Raw genomic sequence first — 19,931 nt, 5'->3', positions numbered from 1 at the left:
GCTGCCATTTAGTCATCATCCAGATTTTTTCAATTGAGAATAGGTAGTCCTTATGTAGAATAGTTGTCATTGCATGTTATAGTATATCTTTACTTTCCAACAAAGTAAAGTTAGGTTGTGTTTTATTTTAGATCCCATCCAGTGTTTATTGGGTAGATGGATGGCTCTAAGAATTTGTTAAATAAACAAATAAACAAAAATCTGTGTAGAGTTTCATCATCATAGTCATTTATGTCCTTTACAAGGAGGCTGTATCTAAGGGAAGGAGGAAACCCAGCTTCTTTCAAACATCCACTTCTGTCATCCCCAGCTAAGGGATGGTTGAAGTTTTAGTACAAAAAACGTGGACTGCATCAGCCTGCCTACTTCTCTTGTAAAGAATTTAAGCATTTATTCATCATCCTTCCCCCAACCCCCCATCGTCATTTAGCATTAGTAGCCAGTGAGTGGCCCTCAATTGCCTCTCTGAGGGTAGAAAGTTAACAGGTTCTGCATTGCTTTTAATTTTTTTTATGTAAGCATTGTGTATCATTACAAAGAGTTCTTTCAGACAGACTGAACATATGATACCTTCATATGTTTCTTAAATATCCACTCTGAGCAACACTCACTATCCAAGTGTGTAATTGGGAAGACAATTACACTATAAATAAAGTTTTGAACAGTTAGATTGATTACCATATTTTATTGAAAGGAAAGTACTGTTAATGGAACAGGTCACAATGCCAGACCTGTTTGCATGAATAGATGTAAATTATAAATTGATCTAAGGTGTAATCAAGATATATGATGACTATATTTTGGAACATACAATATATTCATCATTATGGATAAGAGTTGCATTTTTGCACCTTGTGGCATTTATACTTCCAACTTTGCTGCAACAAGTGAGTAATTCTCTCTTTTAAAAAAAATGTAAAGAAGAATATTGACAGGCTCATGTAGCTATAGGTTTTACTTTCTGTCACCATCAAAAGACCAAAAGGAAAAGTGGCTTATGTTTTACAAGTATTTATTTATTTATTTTATTTATTTATTGGTTCGATTTATATGCCGCCCTTCTCCAGACACTCAGGGCGGCTTACAATGCGTTAAGCAATAGGCTTCATACTTTTGTATATACCTGCTTAGTAGGGCTTTCGCCCCCGCCCCAAGCGGTGTTCTTTTTTATACAAAGTCAGCTTATTGGCCCCACAATCTGGGTCCTCATTTTACCTACCTCGAAAGGATGGAAGGCTGAGTCAACCTTGAGTCTGGTGAGATTTGAACTCGCAGTAATTGCAGGCAGCTGGCAGCTAAGTGCTACTTAACAGCACTTTAGTCCACTGCACCACCAAGGCTCTTATATAAAGTAAAGACAACTAAAATTATGAAAGTATTAGCTAAAGCTATTGATCTTTGTTATATAGGCATTTTAGGACTAATATACCTATACTTAAAGTTATTAAGAAAGTGTTAGAATTTGAGGGGAAAATTCAAAGATAAATCAATATTATTCTTTGCTTTGAGACCCGTGGGATTTTAAAAAAATCTGTCTCTCCAGTTTCTATGAAACAAATAGTTATGTTTCAGATAAATTCCCTTTCATGATGTGTAATAGTCACTATAAGCAGAACAAAGGATACATTTTCAGTATATTCAGTATTTGCAGATGTTTTTCTGCTTTAGCAGACATTCTGTATCATGCAGGTATTATTTTAAAAGTAATTTCCTTTGTAGAATATTGATCAGTTCCCATGAGTAAAAAGATCTAGTTGCTTCTCTAAAACCTGCCTGGGGATAGGATGGAGGGAGAATTCAATTGGACAAATTTGTATTTGCCCATCACATTTTAACGTCATTTTCAACTCCAACTATAAATCCCTTAACAGAGCAGGTTAGAAGTACTTATAAGTGTCTTGCTAGTGATTTCAAGCAAAGCAGAATGAAAAAAGGTAGACATTTGTACAGGCCTGAAATGTAAAATTTGTTACTACCGGTTCTGTGGGTGTGGCTTGGTGGGGTGGGGATAATATGACTGGGTTGGCGTGGCCAATTTTTTTTAAAAAAAACTTTTCAAAGCATTTTTTCTAATGCTTTGAAAAGCCTCTCTGCCGATCAGGAACTCAGCTAGGATCGTCAGAGACGATCGGCCAAGAGGTTGCAGAAAAAAATGCTTTGAAAAGCCTCTAATGATCCCAGCTGAGCCGCGCGATCATCAGAGGCTTTTTTTTAACTTTTAAAAGCATTTTTTCATTGGAAGAGGTTGTAGAAAAAAATGCTTTTAAAAGTTAAAAAAAAGCCTCTGATGATCGTGCGGTTCATCTGGGCATGGTGGGGGTGGGGGGCATAGGGATTTTTGCTACCAGTTCTCAGAACCACCCTCTGCCATCGCTACCAGATCGGGCGATCCGGTCCGAACCGGGTGTATTTCACCCCTGCATTTGTAGTAGACAGCCATTCAAAGACAACCTAATGACATCAACCACAGGAATGTAAATATGCAGCTTAGGATCTTCATATGATCCAGTTGGATATGTTCCATGGCCTGCAACACTCTCTCCTACTTTCCATGTATGGATTCTATGTATGTAATAATAACAAATAGCTCAGTCAATTTTTGAAGATATAAGTATATATTGTGTCAGGCAAAATGAAAAACATTTGCATTGTTTTTATAATGGGGGAAAATACAAAACAAAATACAGTACAAAAAAGTCCCGTTTAAAAGTGGTCCGGCCTGCTTCAGAGTACCGTTTCAATATGCTCTTCAATATCTAATGCAATACTCAATTTGTGTATATTTGCTATAGAAGCACAAATGCAGATAAGCAGTAAAGGAAAATAATGGTTCTGGAGGATCACAGGTCCTGAGGAAAGCAAAAGTCAACTAAAATTGAAGAAAAGCAGGGGAAAGAGTATTCAAGGTATCTGGATTTGGACCCAAGATTGGAAATCACATAAATTGCCTACTGTACATAAATTCTTATCTATCGTTTGGTTAATGAAGCCTATTATTGAATCTATATAAAAATCTAAATCTAGCCAATATTCAGCTCCTTTGAACCCCTGGCACCATAATCAGGATTGTACAATTTAGATCTAAATGAGTCAGAGGACGCCAGTTCGTTTATATCTATCTTAAGAAATAGAAAATGATCTGTATTTAAAAGCAATAAAATGATAGAGCCATATATCATCTTGGCAAATGCAGGCTTTTCCTGAATGTGATTTTATCTCTTAAGGGGAAAAAACTTCTTTTTATTTTTAGAATATTAACATCAAGGGATCAGGGACTAGCAACATTTTTTGGACTCTGAGGACCAGCCAAAGTGAAGATTTAATTTCCCTTTCTGGAATATAAGAAGACCAGCATTTCAGCAGATCTAACCAAGTTTTATAGGTCTGGTGGAAATCTTATTAAATTGTATGTAACACTGTCAACATCTTGTGAGATTTTCATAATATTTCATAACATTTCTATGCAAAATCTCAAGAGAATTTATTTTTCCATTATGTGATTTTTAGCAAGTAAAATTATGCAATTTTATTTTGGAGATTGATGCCCTCAGAGACATTAAGGCTTAAGAAAGAAGAAGATTTTGTGCTTGGATAACCAAATGAACATTGTTTTATTTTTGGTTTTTCATCCAGTTTCAGTAACTCTTTTCCTGGATTTGTCTGCTTTAAACAACCACTCTTTTTCAAATATGCTAGGCCTTTCATGAGGTTCTCTTGTGGATTTACTTTCTTAATATTAAGTAATATTAATTATTACTTACTATTACTTAAATAATATTCATTACTTAATATTCAGCTACTGTTTTCCTGAAAAGGTCTGTCAGATGTTTAACATCATAAAAGAGGAATAATATGACTTGTAACAATTTTTTTGTTAAATAATCAACAAACTAGTACTTCCAAAGAAAGCAAAAGAAATAGTGGCTTTTTTTTGTCTGAGAACTTTGATAAAGCACTTACTCTCTTACAGGCTTCCAGAATTATCTGAGATGCGCCATTTAGTTCCTAAGATTCATTCTGGTGTTTCTAACATGAGTTCAACAGCATTTCTGAATTTTCAGATTTTATATCAATTAGGAACAGAAATTTACAAAGACCAAGTCAAATAAACATTTCAGACAATAATAAAATTATCCATGCCAAGACATTTGCAAAGCTGCATACATAAAACTCCTGCTATACATTTAAAGTGTTCAACAATGCTATTCATTGCAATAGATCTAGTAACTCTTTTAGAACTATCTGGAGATCTGTCAGTTAAGAACAGGAGAATAGTTTCTTCCTTGCAACTGGTACGGAAACAGGAAAAGTGTTAAGTCAACTCACCACATTGTATAGAGCCGTGATGGTGAACCTATGGCGCGCATACCACAGGTGGTATACAGAAGCATATCTATGGGCATGCAAGTGTTGCCCTAGCTCAGCTCCAGCGCACATGCGCGTGCCGGCCAGCTGATTTTTGGGCCTTCCAGGCCCACCGGAAGTCAGAAAATGGGCCATTTCCAGCCTCTGGAGGGTCTCTGGGGGGTGGGAAAGGCTGTTTTTGCCCTCCCCAGGCGCCAAGAAAGCCTCTGGAGCCAGGGAGGACGTAAAATGGGCCTACCGGTAACCTTTATGCCGTTGCATGCCAAAAGTGGAGGGAGCGCAGGGGGGGGGGGGTCGCACGTGCATGCGCAGGGGGTGGGCATGGGAGCATTGAATTATGGGTTAGGGTTAGGGTTAGGCCCTGGCTTTGGTTTGGACCAGGCTTTCAGGATTCAGAATTCTGGAAGTTTGGTAATATTACTAAAAATATGTGTGGATGCCAGACAGCTGTGAGATACAATTTTGTCTTGCAGGATCATGGAGACTAAAGGGTTACAAATTTCAGTAAGTATTTCACATATCCAAGCTTATTCCACATCTCAAGAAAAGCAAGGCAGTTGGAGGCAATTTGATCTTAGAAGATGCTAAAGATAAACATGGAATTGTGGGCCCCAGTCTGGACATCCTTGTTCAACAACACAAACTTCACATTACAGAGTCTGATAAACTGGAACAGATTTATCACTATTCCAATACATCAAAGAAGATGCAGGAAAGATCCAGCTAACTTCCATCCCAAGAGTTTGTTGAGTGAAGTTACCGAGCGTATGCTAGGCACTTCTATGAGGAAAACACAGGTTACATATAATGCAAGATATAATCTTGGCAGAGGAACAAACTGCAAGGAGGGACATTTGACCTTTGATCACTGTTTTACCCTTCCCAATTTAGGTGAAAAATACATAGAATAGAACAGGATAGAATAATTTTATTTCTATACCGCCCTTCTCCCGAAGGACTCAGGGCGGTGTACAGCCTATTAAAAGCACAAGACAAACATCAATAAAAATAATTTAAAATTATTAAATAATTCGGCTCAATTTAAAACCCCAAAATTTAAAACACCCAATTTAAAATTGTTATGTTGATAGCCCGGCCTGGCGGAACAACAGGGTCTTGAGTGCACAGTGAAATACCCGGAGGTTGGAGATCTTACGCACTTCCGGGGGCAGTTCATTCCACAGGGCTGGGGCTCCCACAGAGAAGGCCCTCCCCCTGGGTGTCGCCAGCCGACATAACTTGGCCGATGGCACCCTGAGGAGACCCTCTCTGTGGGAGCAAACTGACCGGTGGGAGGCTATTGGTGGCAGAAGTCGGTCTCGAAGGTACCCGGGTCCTATGCCATGGAGCGCTTTAAAGGTGGTGACCAACACCTTGAATCGCACCCGGAAGACCACTGGGAGCCAGTGCAGCTCGCGCAGGAGGGGTGTCACATGGGTGCAACTTGTTACCACCCACGCGGCCGCATTCTGGACCAGTTGGAGCCTCCAAGTGCTCTTCAAGGGAAGCCCCATGTAGAGAGCATTACAATAGTCCAGCCGGGAGGTGACAAGGGTGTGAGTGACCGTGCGCAAGGCGTCCCGGTCCAGAAAGGGCTGCAACTGGCGAATCAGGCGAACCTGATAAAAGGCCCCCCTGGCCGCGGCCGTCATATGTTCTTCTAAAGACAGCCGTGTGTCCAGGAGGACACCCAGATTGCGAGCCCTCTCTGTGGGGGGCAAAGATTCACCCCCAATAGTCAGCAATGGCACCTGCTGACTATATCGGGACGCCGGAAGCCACAGCCACTCGGTCTTGGAGGGGTTGAGTCTGAGCCTGTTCCTCCCCATCCAGACCCACACGGCCTCCAGGCAGCGAGACATCACATCAAGGGCATCGTTGGGGTGGTCTGGGGTGGAGATGTACAGCTGAGTATCATCAGCGTATAGATGACACTTCACCCCAAAACCATGGATGATCTCACCCAGCGGCTTCACATAAATGTTGAACAGAAGGGGCGAGAGGACGGACCCTTGCGGCACTCCCCATGCGAGGCGCCTCGAGGTCAACCTCTGCCCCCCTGCCAACACAAACTGCGAGCAGTCAGAGAGGAAGGAGGAGAACCATCTCAGAACGGTGCCCCCTATTCCTAACTCCCTCAGCCACTGCAGCATGATATCATGGTCGATGGTATCAAAAGCTGCTGAGAGATCTAATAGGACTAGGACAGAGGAACAATCCCTGTCCCGAGCCCTCCAGAGACCATCCACCAACGCGACCAATGCCGTTTCTGTGCTGTACCCCTGCCTGAAACCTGACTGGTACAGGTCCAGATAGATAGCTTCATCCAGGTGCCGGGGAAGCTGTCGTGCCACCACGCTCTCAACAATCTTCGCCACAAATGAAGGTTGGAGACTGGACGGTAGTTGGCTAATTCAGCCGGGTCCAGGGAGGGCTTCTTGAGGAGGGGCCTCACTACCGCCTCTTTCAAGGTGGCAGGAAAGGCATCCTCACTCAGAGACGCACTTATAATTCCCTGGAGCCAGCCTCGTGTAACCTCCCGGGAGGCCAGTACCAACCAGGAGCGACACGGGTCCAATAAACATGTGGCAGCACTAATCTTACCCAGTACCCTGTCCACATCCTCGGGAGCCACAGGATCAAACTCCTCCCAGATAACATTCTCAAGACCTACTCTCATCTCCTCCCCTGGACTCATCCAATCGGAGTGCAAGCCATCCCGAATCCGAGTGACTTTATCATGCAGGAATTACACAAAATCCTCAGCACAACCCTGCAAGGGATCTTCCCGCACTCCCCTCCCCGAAGAAGGGAGTGGGTCACCCTGAACAGGGCGGCTGGGCGGTTCTCTGCAGATGCGATGAGCGGAAAAATGGTTAGATTTTGCCGCTTTTATCGCCACTAGGTAGGTCTTGATATAAGACCTCACCTGTGTCCGGTCGGAATCAGATTGACTAGCCCTCCAAATGCTCTCTAGGTGTCTTTTCCGACGCTTCATCTCTCTCAGCTCCTCAGAGAACCAAGGAGCCAATTGAGATCGGCATTGGGTCAGAGGCCGCAACGGCACGACGCGGTCCAAAGCTCCGGTGGCTGCACTCTCCCAGGCGGCCACTAGCTCTTCAGTCTAGTCGTTTGCCAGAGTCTCAGGAAACAGCCCAAGCTCCGTCAGGAACCTTTCGGGGTCTATCAGGCACCTGGGACGGAACCATCTGGTCGGTTCCGTCTCCCTGTGGCAGCGGAAAGCGGTAGGAAAATCCAAGTGGAGGAGCGAATGATCTGTCCATGACAAGGGTTCATCAATCCATATAATTTATTGACCTAAGACAGCCCTTGATATGATCCTTTGAGCCAGGCTTTGAGAAAATTTAGCTGCCTCTTCCGTTGACTTATGCCTGTTATTGATGATTACAATAATTATCAATCATCAAGTTAATGTAATCAACTTAAACAGTAAAGAAGCATTCCTTAAAGATTCTTTGTAAAGTTAGTCAATAATAATTCAGCAGTATTCAGAAATAATCTAGAGCATTGATCAAATTGGCAAAACACCAGGAATGATATAGGCCTCAATGTTTACAAACCAAATTGTAACATATCAAAGTACTCACAAATAATAATATTAAAGAGATTATACAGGGAGGGTTAGTATGGCAAATATTGTGGTAAATATCATAATTCATTTTTCACAGTTCTCTCTTGTATTTATATTAAAAATCTTTAAATATATAAACAGAATAAAAGTATGATAATGAATAAATTAGATAGCTAAGGAAGCATTAGTTTTTGTCCAAATAAAAGATCATCTGAGCTACATTCACAGGATTTTGCACAGATTTGAGGAGTTATCTTCCCATTTGTATTTTCACAGGATTTTGTACAGATTTGAGAGTTATCTTCCCATTTGTATTTTCTCTTTATTTATTCTATATTTTTTGTTACCACAAAACAAAATTGAATCAAATTGGTCAATCTGAAAAACATAATAGTTCTACAATATATTTCATTTTATAGTGCCAGGTTATCTATCTGTAAACATTGTAATTTTCAGTAAAAAAAATAGATATGGTACTTTTCTTATTTATGATTCTATCATTGCACTCAGGGAAAGTTTTAGGCTGAAGAAATATTCTAATTATAGGAAGAGTAGAATGGGAACACAACAGACTTTTTAAAGGAAAAAGGATATGGCTACATCTTCAGCTCTACATTTCTAGGATTTTCAAGAGAATTGAGAAAGTTATATTAAGGTACTTAGGAGAAATTCTATGTGGTTAATTACACATTCTGTAACAACAGAATTGGAAAGGTCTTTGTAATGTGTGCTGTGGGGATTTTGGAGGACGTTGAATACCACTACTGACTAAACATTCTGTAGACAAATGTTGCTATGAGTGGGCTGGACACTGCATACTTAGAAAACTCACTGAGTGACTCACATTTATAGGAATGAATTTCTAGGATGGATTTCAGTATGTGTAACAAGAAATATTACCATTATATTTTAATTTATCTGAACTTTTAGAACATGATAATGTTATTACTTTGTTGAGGTATATTCTATGAAACCTTTTGAACAAACATGCAAGATGGAAGTATAAGTAAAAGCCAATATCTTTAACAGCATATAATGTCATTTGTTCTTCACATAATTCTTAAATCTAGGAGCAGTGGCCATCTTTGAAATGTTAAGAGTATGTTATAGGTATTCTCACAAAATGGCTGCCATGAGGACTTTTTATATTCATTAAATGGGACTTATGGATGACTCATGTACTAAGAAAGTAACAGCTGAGAAGATTCCCTGCCATCTCTTTTAAGTATTCAAAATGATCACAAAATTCAGTGTGATTTTTGTCTTCCAGATATAGCAGTAGATTGCAACCACTATAATTTTTATTTTCCAAATGTGCCCCTGATGGCTGTATATGTCCTGTAAGAATTCTTGGAAATAAAGATATTAGAGATTGGCACTTTGCTTTATTGTATATCCATTTTTAAGCTTTTTTAGGAGTTTAAATTGACAAGGAGCTTATATCTGTGGTTATATACATTCTTCTCCTGCCACTGGCCAACAAATGAAAGGACAAGAGTTGTTCCTATCCATGTAACTATAGACCAATCAACTGAATATTAATACTGGAAAAGTTCTGGAACAGGTTATTAAGAAGCCAGTTTGCAAATATTTAGAAAGAATACATTACATATTCAGGAGCCATCTGAGTTTATCAAAAACAAACTCATCATTTTTTGATAGAGTTGACCATAGGAATGTAGTATGGTGCAACTGTATCGCCCCTTCCATCCTCTTCCCCACAAAAAAATAATATAATCAGAATTGTCAAACATTCTGGCAGCTCCAGTTATTACAATAATCCCATAATTTAACATGGATACAACATAGCCATAATATTTTCATTAGAGGAAAGTACCGTATTTTCCGGCGTATAAGACGACTGGGCGTATAAGACGACCCCCGACTTTTCCTGTTAAAATATAGGGTTTGGGCTATACTCACCGTATAAGACTACCCCTCTTCCAACGCACACCAAATAAAAATTAAAAAACATCAACTGGCTCACCCACAATGTAAAAGCAGCTGTGCTAGACCCAAAATGGCCCCTGCAACAAGCAGGAACTTCACACAGCCACAAAAAACCCAAAAACCCAACTTTCACACTTTACACACACAAAATTCCACATACAGCTTTGTAAGATTTTGTGTGTTTGTGTAGTTAGAGTGAAACACTACAGAAACATTTTATTTTAATTTTTATATGAAAGCTAAATTTAAAACTTCCTAAACTTTAAATAGCTAGGTCTAAAAAGAACAACTAAAAAAAAAACCCAATTAACTATTTTTTTAAAGCTCCCAAAGGGGAAAAAAACTTACCCAATAGAGCAGGGGTCTCCAACCTTAGCAACTTTAAGACTTGTAGACTTCAACTCCCAGAATTCCTCAGCCAGCTTTGCTGATGGAATGGATTCAGGCAAGCGAAGCAAGGCAAGCGTTGCGACTAGCAGCTAAGGTAAGCAAGCTGGAGGGGGAAAACTTTTTTCCTTTTACATGGCTCTGGTGATCCAAGCTGAGTTGCCTGATTAGCAGGCAATTCAGCTGGGATCGTCAGAGCTTGGATCGCCAGAGCCATGTAAAAGAAAAAAAGTTTTTTTCCTTTTAAATGGCTCTGGTGATCCCAGCTGAGTTGCCTGATTAGCAGGCAACTCAGCTGGGATGGTCAGAGCTTGGCTCGTCAGAGCCATTTAAGGCTCATCAGAACCTTTCGGGCTGGTCTGCCTGGTTACAGGAGAACGACACCCGGCGTATTAGACGACCCCCGACTTTTGAGAAGATTTTCATGTGTTAAAAAGTCATCTTATGCACCGGAAAATACGGTAGTATTCTGATCCACAAGTGCTCTTCAATCTATACTTATAATAGGTAAAAGTCAAAATGGAACTGATACTTAGAAAAAATAACTGTTGGACAGTAACTAGTAGACTATAGACTAGTAGACTATCTAGATGATAGATAGATAGATAGATAGATAGATAGATAGATAGATAGATAGATAGATAATTTTATTTCTATACTGCCCCTCTCCCAAAGGACTCGGGGCAGTGCACAGCCAAATAAAAACACAATACAAACATCATAATTAAATTTAAAAATTATTAAAATTCTTACATTTACGGCCGAAATTTGTTAAGAACCCAAAAATTTAAAAACTCCAAATTTAAAACTCCATTACAAACATAGCCCTGCCTGTTGGAAGAGCAGGGTCTTGAGGGCACAGCGAAAAACTCGGAGGTCAGAGATTGTGCGTATTTCCGGGGGCAGTTTGTTCCAAAGGGCAGGGGCTCCCACAGAGAAGGCTCTCCCCCTGGGTGTCGCCAGCCAACATAATTTGGCCGACGGCACCCTGAGGAGTCCCTCCCTGTGGGAGCGAACTGGTCGGTGGGAGGCTATCAGTGGCAGAAGGTGGTCTCATAGATACACCTTCATCTTCTATAAATGCTTATTTAAAAGCCCTGCAGCAATTCCTGAAGTCTGTTTCCAGGTAAATGTGTCTAAAAGTGCAGCTTTAACCAATCTTTAGGTACATGCTTTTTTAAGGACATAGTGAAGCTTTAATGATAGGATGATGTTTTATTAACTGTTGTTATTATGATATGTTGCTAAGGAATTATTAGTTCTGTTACTTTTAGTTTCAGTGCTGTATTTATAGTATTTCAGTACTCTTTCTGCTGGGGAGAAAAGCTTCTTCTTTTTTTGCAAGAAATTACAGCAGTTAATTTCTATCTGTTTTCTCTTTTTGTTTTTCCATCTAACTTTGTCATTATGTAGTCTAGCTGTAAAAAATGGTGTAATTTCTTTTCCATTGAATTCAAAGTTCCAAATATAGAGTTCCCCATACATTTTTGCATCATGAAGATAAAACAGTATCTTGATTTAACAACTGCTGCATCATGTACTTCCAGGTCATCTACTGAATAGTTCATAGACAAAATAAATACTTATACCTATCTGATCATAAATAATCTGGTCACAATTTTGCAAACCTTCACACATATAAATTCTATTAATGAGAAAGAACTACATAATAGGATCTCCTGATTTATGACGATGTATTTTTCTAAAAAAATCTAAATATTTATTTCTAAAAAGAACTAAAAAGTTCCTGATAATGGCATTAATCAAAAGAGGAAGAAGCAACCAAACTTTAAAACTGCAAACTATACTGAATGGGCTATATGTAAACTTCTTTGGACCCAATGGAAGTTTACTTTAAATGTAAGTTAGGTATTACACCTTAGATTTCTAAAAATGTATAGCTTTGAATTAGTATCTGAAACAGAATTACTAAATGCATAATTATATGTGTGCATATGCATTAATAAAGGGATTAATAAATAATAAATAAACTTTATTGTCATTGTATGTGTATACACAGTATACACATACAACGAAATTTACCTAGCATACCTTACATATACATACAAAGTTTTGAGTAGTCTAGGCTTCCAAAAAAGAGCAAAAAAGGTTCAGCAGAATCTGTTCATTACCTAGTAGTATAAGGGAGAACCTGGTGTGGTGTGATAGAAAACGGGTCATATCCTTTGTGGTGTACCACATTCAATTAATATGGCAAGCTTTGTGATCCTGTCAGTTCTCACTGAGGGTGGAACCAATGTTTGTTTTCCCACTCCTCTTTTTTTTTCCAAATTTTCAGAGGGTATCGCACTGCAAAAGAATAATGGATTTCCGTCCAAGAGGACTGCATGGTCTGATAAAGTAAAATCTACAACAGAAAACAACTTGTTTTTTTCCCATCCATTAGGCTATAATTTCACTTACGAAAGAAAGTGTAATAAATTTTGGCGGGAAAAATAACCTAACTATTTTGGACATTCCTAATGACCAGCCTGTATAAACACTACTGAAAAATGGGGGTGAGAACAATTTAACCAAGGGAATGATTATTTTTCTTGCATTGTAACCTAGGTATTTGTCAGGTCAACTCATTTAGAATCATCTTAAGCTCAGTGAAAGAAGGAAGCAGACTCACAGAAAGAGAAACCTTTTAAAGGTCTTCGGGTCTCATGTAATTAAGCTCTATATTAATAGGCAAAAACAGTATTTACAAAATTATCTACTGAAAATGTCACTTCAATTAAACTTTCCCCTTGATACACATGCTAAATAGGATAAATTTTATAGCTCTGGTTCTGGAATTAAGATCTGCTCAATCCCCATATGCAGCTGATTGAATTGGCTTCTTCATTAGAGGACAGGATGAGTTAATCCTTCTATTTAAAATGAAATTAATTTTTTAACCCAAATCTAATATACTTCATGTTTCACATTGTGCATATTTCCCCAATTTATCCTCTCAAATTGCTTGGCAAGTGAAAACTAGTAAAGCTGTGACTAAGGAACTAGAGATATACTTAGGTTTATTATAATAAAAATGCAGAGAAGGCTTAAGCTTTTTGGAAAAAAAATTCTAATAAGAGAGTTATAGTTCTAGTCATATTCTTTCAAAATCACTTTCCATGTATTTCCTCATTTATGGGCCCCACTGTTAGATCTCTGGAGACTTTATATTGCCATGTCAACTAAAGAAGCACAGTTTTCATCTTTATTACATTCTATAAAAATAAAATTTCCTCAATAAACCATTCCCTTTCTGTAGACAAAAAATAAAAACAAACATTTGGATAGGCAAAAGAAAAAAAAAACCCAAAACTAAAGCCAACTGTATACAGGAAGATGCTTGTTATTCTACTAATATTGCTTCCTTTCCTTGTTAGCAATTCAGGGGATATGAGTCGGGGAAGATTTAGGGATTTCTCACTCCATTTTTGTCTTGTTCTTACTAAGAGACATTCCCTACTGCCTCAAAATATGTGACTCATACGATTCATAGTGATTCAAATCAATTAAACTCCCTGCTAATGCCAGTAAAATGTTGCTTGAAACTTTTATAATTGAGCACAAAGGCATGCTTTTCTTAAATGTTCATTCTGGTTTTCAATCTATTCTGAAACAGCAATAAGGTGGCTTATTATGAGAAAAATGTGATTTTTCCTTTTAATGTTTGGTATTTATTGGTATTAATGTTTATTAATACTAATAAATTACTCATATAGACACTCATACAAATAGAGGACTCTGGCATTTTTTTCTCTCCATCCAACATCTCATGAACATAGCAAGCATGTATTAATTTTAAAAAAGTCTTGTTTCATTCCTTATCCATTACATGGCTTGGAGGACAAGTTAAATCCTGATCATATACTCCTGAGGAAAATCTAAGTTTCCTAAAATAATATTTCCAGAGCATTTCTGCTTCAGAGTTTAAGCCAGTTTTCTCCAATCTGTAATCATCCAGATGTGTTGGGCAATTCCTTCTATCAGAGACAGCAGCAGTAGTGTTGTCTGAGAGTTTGGGCATTGCAATCCAACATATCTAGGGAAGATCTTTTATTTCTCACTTAAGTCCTGCACCTTTCTCTACGCTTGTCTACATCTTCTGTTAATGAATCTGAACTACATAAAGTATTTCCTTGGGCTATGCATTCCTGGAAACTTCTTTCTAAAAGAGAACAGCTGATTAGCCTGATGATATATTATATTAATTCAAAAGTAACTCTGGGAATTTAATTCTAGGTCACCCATAGAGTAATGGGTATTTGTAAGCTTCTTCCAGTTTGGACCGGTGCATTAAGTGGAAAAAAACAGCATATACAACCAGCTTGACACTCAGTCTTACTCTTTGCTCAGGGTTATATTTGTGTTTATCAACAATGCTTAAAATAAGTCTATTTTGGCAATTTTAATGGCAGCTGTTCCAAACCCAGTCTCTGCCAGAACTGCTAAACACTCCTCTCCTGCTTTTGTGCTTCTGCTGTTACATGCAGTTCCTATGATTTATAAAAGCCACATTTACAAAACAGGACAGTGATGACTTTGTGCTGGAAACTTGAACAACTGAAACAAATCCTCCAATAAAGTTGCTCAATAGGAGCAGCAAGATGTTAAACCATTTACATTTCAGATTGTGTTAAAATCCAAAAAGATAATCATGGAAAAATGCGCTACTAAGAGCGTCTGAAAAATGCAAACATGCATTTTCTTAAAGATGTGAGTCAAGCATATATTTAAAAGTTTGAGTGACACTTACCTCGAACGAAGCACTGCTGGTAAGAAGGAAATGACTCAAATATGCTGTTTGAAGCCATGGTTTCCTCTTTAAAAACTTATTCTCTCTTTTATAAGAGTCTGGTATATGATTTCCTTCACCTTAGGAAGTAAAAAATCAAGAATGGCCATTATAAGCAACTTCTTGTCTGTCAATGCACTTTGCATCTCTTTGTCTGCAAAGCACATAAATTTCTCTCATACAAACCCTGAAAGTGTTTTGTAAGAAAAAAAAAAGTCAGAGAAAGAAAGGGAGAAAGAAATAGCAGATCACTTGTGGTTTCATGATGCTTACCACTCTATGAAACTCTTGTGGTTTGCAGTCAAAATGATTCGCCCTGCCTGCTGACCAATATCCCGGACCCACTGTTGTGTGACTGCCTCTGTACCCAACTTGTGGTTCTGTGGTTGTTTATGAGGCCCAAAGAAGTGTTTCACACAACCAATATTACAAATTTAACTGTTCCCCTTTCCAGAGCCTGCTGCAATTGGTCTTTGAAAATCACATGGTTTCAATGATGTCAACCTAACACAGACACACACAATATTCTGAGCTACACACTTCCCACACCACCTGCCCTCCCTTAGATTCAGAGGAGACAGAAAGAGACTGTGCCTGACTCACAGCGCTAGCTCCACAAATGTTCTTTGCTGATTAAGGACAACTCTGCCTTGTTGTTGCCTGTGGTTTCTGGAAGTACTAGTTATTTTCAAAGATATTTTATTGCTGCTTATTCAATAGTAATTTAAGCCTTGCTATTAGTCTTTTGCTGAAAGAGGATGTTTAAGGCATCCTCTAACTTGAGGATCGCTTTTCGAAAAAGCTAAGCAGGTGAGGAAGAGGTTTTTTTTCCACAGTACAAAATCAAAAGAGGATAAAGTAGATTGTCCAAGTGCACCTTTATAACAAGAGTTTAAAAACAAATGAATCTTGATAAATCAAAGACTGGCATAGCCTTGAAATGTTAATTTGTTAATTTGTAAGCAGTACTGTAATCATATATGCACATGTATCTTTGGACACTTAAGTACCAAAGAGAGCCAAGGTGGCGCAGTGGTTAGAGTGCTGTACTGCAACTACTTCAGCTGGCTGCTAGTTCATCAGATCAGCGGATCAAATCTCACTGGCTCAAGGTTGACTCAGCCTTCCATCCTTCCAAGGTGGGTAAAATGAGGACCCAGATTGTTGGGCGCAATATGCTATTTAGTATACTGTCAATTGTTGTAAGCCGCCCAGAGTCCTTGGAGAGTGGGCGGCATAGAAATACGATTAATAATAATAAATAAAATAATAATAAATAAATACATTATTTATTATAATCAATCTCACTACACTATGCTTTTTATTGGACCAGATCAAATGTGAAGTGAACCCTCCATAACCTGGCAGAATTTATTTTAATCTTATTCAGAAGAAGATACCGATCAAAGAATTTGGTTTTCTAATACAAATCTTTCTTGTGGTAGTTTATGCCACTCTCTGTGGTTTGAGCACCAATTACAAACAGTAAAGAAGAAAAGGCACCATTAAAAAACAAAGAAGTGATTGTCGTGCCATCTTTTAACTTATTTAGTCATTATTCTATATGCCATTTTTCTAATTCAGTATGAAATCAAAAAGATTTCCCCTACTCTTGTGAATCTGATGCAGAGGAATATTTTAACTCATTAAACATTTGCCAAATACAGTCACAAACCATGAATGTTAAAATATTGCTCATTCTGGAAGAGCATGCCGTCCCTGCTTTATGTTTTCTACACCTGGTTAAAAGAAAGGGGATTGTTAATCTAGGGCTACCATATCTGGGCTGCAAAAATCTAGTTATCCACTGGAGTCACACTTCGCATGTTTGGCATCCATATGAGTTGATTAAATAAATAAGTAAATCTTTCTTTGCTGCCATCTGTCAACCAATTTTTTTCCAACCAGGTATGGTAGCCCTATAATCTTTCATATGGGACTTTCTGGTTGTGTGTCCAGAAAAGACATCATCTGATCAAGAAGATGCAGTCATTGAAATTTTTCTCAAGGCTATTTTGCTTTTATGTATTGGTCTTTCTGCACTGAATGCCTTTACCTAGTGCTGAGCTCACAACAGATAATTATATCTTCACCCCATAGTTTTTATTTATTTATTTATTTATTAGAATTTGTCAAACAAAAATGAGAACAAGAATAAAAAAAATAAATACAATGACAGGGACAATAGGCACGTTAGTGCACCTATCTACGGAAGTCAAATTATGACTGAAACTGTGAAAATTTGTAGCTGAGACAACTGGATTAGGTAGACCATTCCAGAGTTTGACAACTGTATTACAGAAATCATATTTTTTAGAGTCAAGTTTAGAACAATTTACATTGAGTTTAAAGCGGTTGTTTGTACACATATTATCGCAATTAAAACAGAAAAAGTCATTTTGTTCTGCTTAATATTTTCTTTGCTTGAGCTGCTGCTTGAAAACCATGACTTGATTGCTGATTCAAGGAAATACAATACCAGTACTGAAAATTTCTCACCTGATTGGCAGAGAATTTCATTGCCTCTATGACAATCAAGTACTGTATTATTTTAGATGGTTCAGCATATGATGCGGATTATAATTATTGTTTTTCTTTTCTGTTCAAGGAAAGAGAAAATAGGCATGTGATATTTGTGTGTGTGTGTGTGTGTAAAAAACACAAATATAATTTCTTCATGAACAGATCAGTACAATTATAGGTATTTTAGGTCTAATTCAGAGTATGGCTCCTATAGAACTATAGATCTCAGTATTTGCTTGATAATAATCGCTTGGAGATTTTTCTGATGTTATGTCTACAAAGTATTGCAGTTAGGGATTCATTCTGTTTCATAGAGTTGCAGCTATTTTCTTTTTTTTAGAAATGAATTTTTGTGGCTTGTGCAAATTTAAATCTACCATGAGCCCAGCTCATGAATATTAATATTAGTGATAGATTTTTAGATGCCTGTCTCAGTCATGCTAGAATCACTGAATGCTCATTAATGAGGAGGCAGACCTGGATGGTATATTTTTTTAATAAGTAGTGCTGACGCATAAACAATAAACGAAGCTCAGCACAACTTTTAACGAAAAAATATATATAACTACTTGCGATTGTACCTATTATTTTAGTAATATCAGACTTCGTATATATAATTTTGAAGAATTAACTTGCAAATCTGTTTCATTGTTAATGGCAGAGAAATTTTGCTAATTTCTATTATTGGCAGGAGAAGTCAACTCCTATCCCATGTGCTGCATGATGTTTCCCACCTCCCACATTTTGTGATCTCCAGGGCTAAAACTGAACTTCTATGGAAGCATATAGAATTTTGTTGCTTATTCACAAATGAATACTCAAAATAGCTTTCCAGAATTATTTTTAGCAAATTGGACTGCAAATGCCAACCCTATTTCCTCAATAACATTCTACTGCCCAGGGAGAAAAGGAAGGAAGGAGTTACAACTCTTGAAAAAAATCTGAGTTGCCTGTCCATGTTCTAATGCAAGTACTGTACCATGTTTTTGTTGGAAGAGACAATTCTAAATGAGAATATTATTGGAAACATTTTTAGTTTAAGGCTATGAAATATATCTTTTTCCAGCACTTTCACAGATGTACATTTCTAGTTCAACATCCCATTTTGTTTCTTTTTTCTCCCATTATAATATCTAAGCCATAGTTCAAAAGTGGTTAATATGACAATCTTTCATATGTCCCTAACTGATGGAGCAATCTCTGTTTTCAATTATTTAAAGTTTAGGCTGTAGAAATAACTGAAATCCCAGACCAAATAATTTCAAGATTTTGCAGGTGTTCATATGTCTTAAAAAGTGTTTATACCACAACAGACCTTATTTCACTAAAGAAGTTCCCAATTATTACACTTAGTAAGTTTGACAACTTCAGCTTTGAAGAAACAGGTTTGTTCATTGGTTTTTTTCCCCCATTATGAGTCAACAGGGGTAGGAGGAGCAGCTGCTACCAATATACTGTTACAGAGACCTGGTGAGCAGAATAAATGGAATGAGGGATTGATTTATTACTCCCCAAACTATAATTCTAAATATTCATCATGCTAAAAGTTCCTGTCATTTCTCATACATTAGACAGAATTCCAAAAGCTGCTTTACATATACTCAAGCTTTGGCACACCCCAAGGACTGTTTTAAAAATAAAAATAAAAATTGAATGGCAGAATCCAACTCCATCCTTATTCATGGCTTAGAAATATCCAGAAGAGATGATGACGATGATGATCCTTCAGATTTATAAGGCTGCTCATTCATCCAATGAAGCAATGAACATAGAATAAACACACCTTTATTTTTATAAAATAAAAAACATTAAGAACAAAAATTCAGGTTGACCTTCTCATTTAAAGATAAATCACAACATTTCCCAAATTAACAGCCTGGCCTCAAAATCTGAGAAAAAAGTAAGTCCTTATAATATCTGGGGGAAGAAGTAGATCTTTATGATAGATGTACCATGACCTAAAAAGTCTGCTTACTAGGTCTTATCAGATGACATTGCCTCACGGTCTATTACATCTGAAGGATCCTTCCTATTTATTACTTCTGAAAATCCTTCGGGACTTGATTATGCTAGCAGGTCTGGGGACCACTGGGGAATGACAAACTAGTGTGGTGGCTCCATTACTATTATTAACATCCCTTCATTTATTGTTTCTGGTTTTAGCTTTGCTTTTTTTAGTTTTAATTTAAAAAATAATGATTGTGATGATGATAATTCTTTTAGGTATTTCTTAATTGTTTTAATTTTATTGCATGTCAGCCAGAGCCATATGTTTTATGATATGGGTGGCTATATAAATTTTGGTTGTTTTAAAATGCATCA

The 19,931-nt window shown here is 37.7% G+C and overlaps 1 protein-coding gene across 1 annotated transcript in view; it reads right to left on the bottom strand.

Annotated features, from left to right (window-relative positions):
- Positions 1-15,105, bottom strand: part of RUNX1 (RUNX family transcription factor 1) — a 196,915-nt gene extending 181,810 nt beyond the window's left edge. Inside the window, exon 1 of the mRNA XM_070943527.1 lies at positions 15,048-15,105. Within this exon, the coding sequence (XP_070799628.1) occupies positions 15,048-15,105 (58 nt within the window). The remainder of the gene's footprint in view (positions 1-15,047) is intronic.
- Positions 15,106-19,931: the final 4,826 nt, after the last annotated feature.

Source organism: Pituophis catenifer, unplaced genomic scaffold (genome assembly GCF_029215685.1).
Source record: "Pituophis catenifer annectens isolate HBS135680 unplaced genomic scaffold, rPitCat1.0.hap2 SCAF_4, whole genome shotgun sequence".
NCBI lineage: Eukaryota > Metazoa > Chordata > Lepidosauria > Squamata > Colubridae > Pituophis > Pituophis catenifer.
This window is presented reverse-complemented; position numbering and strand designations above follow the sequence as displayed.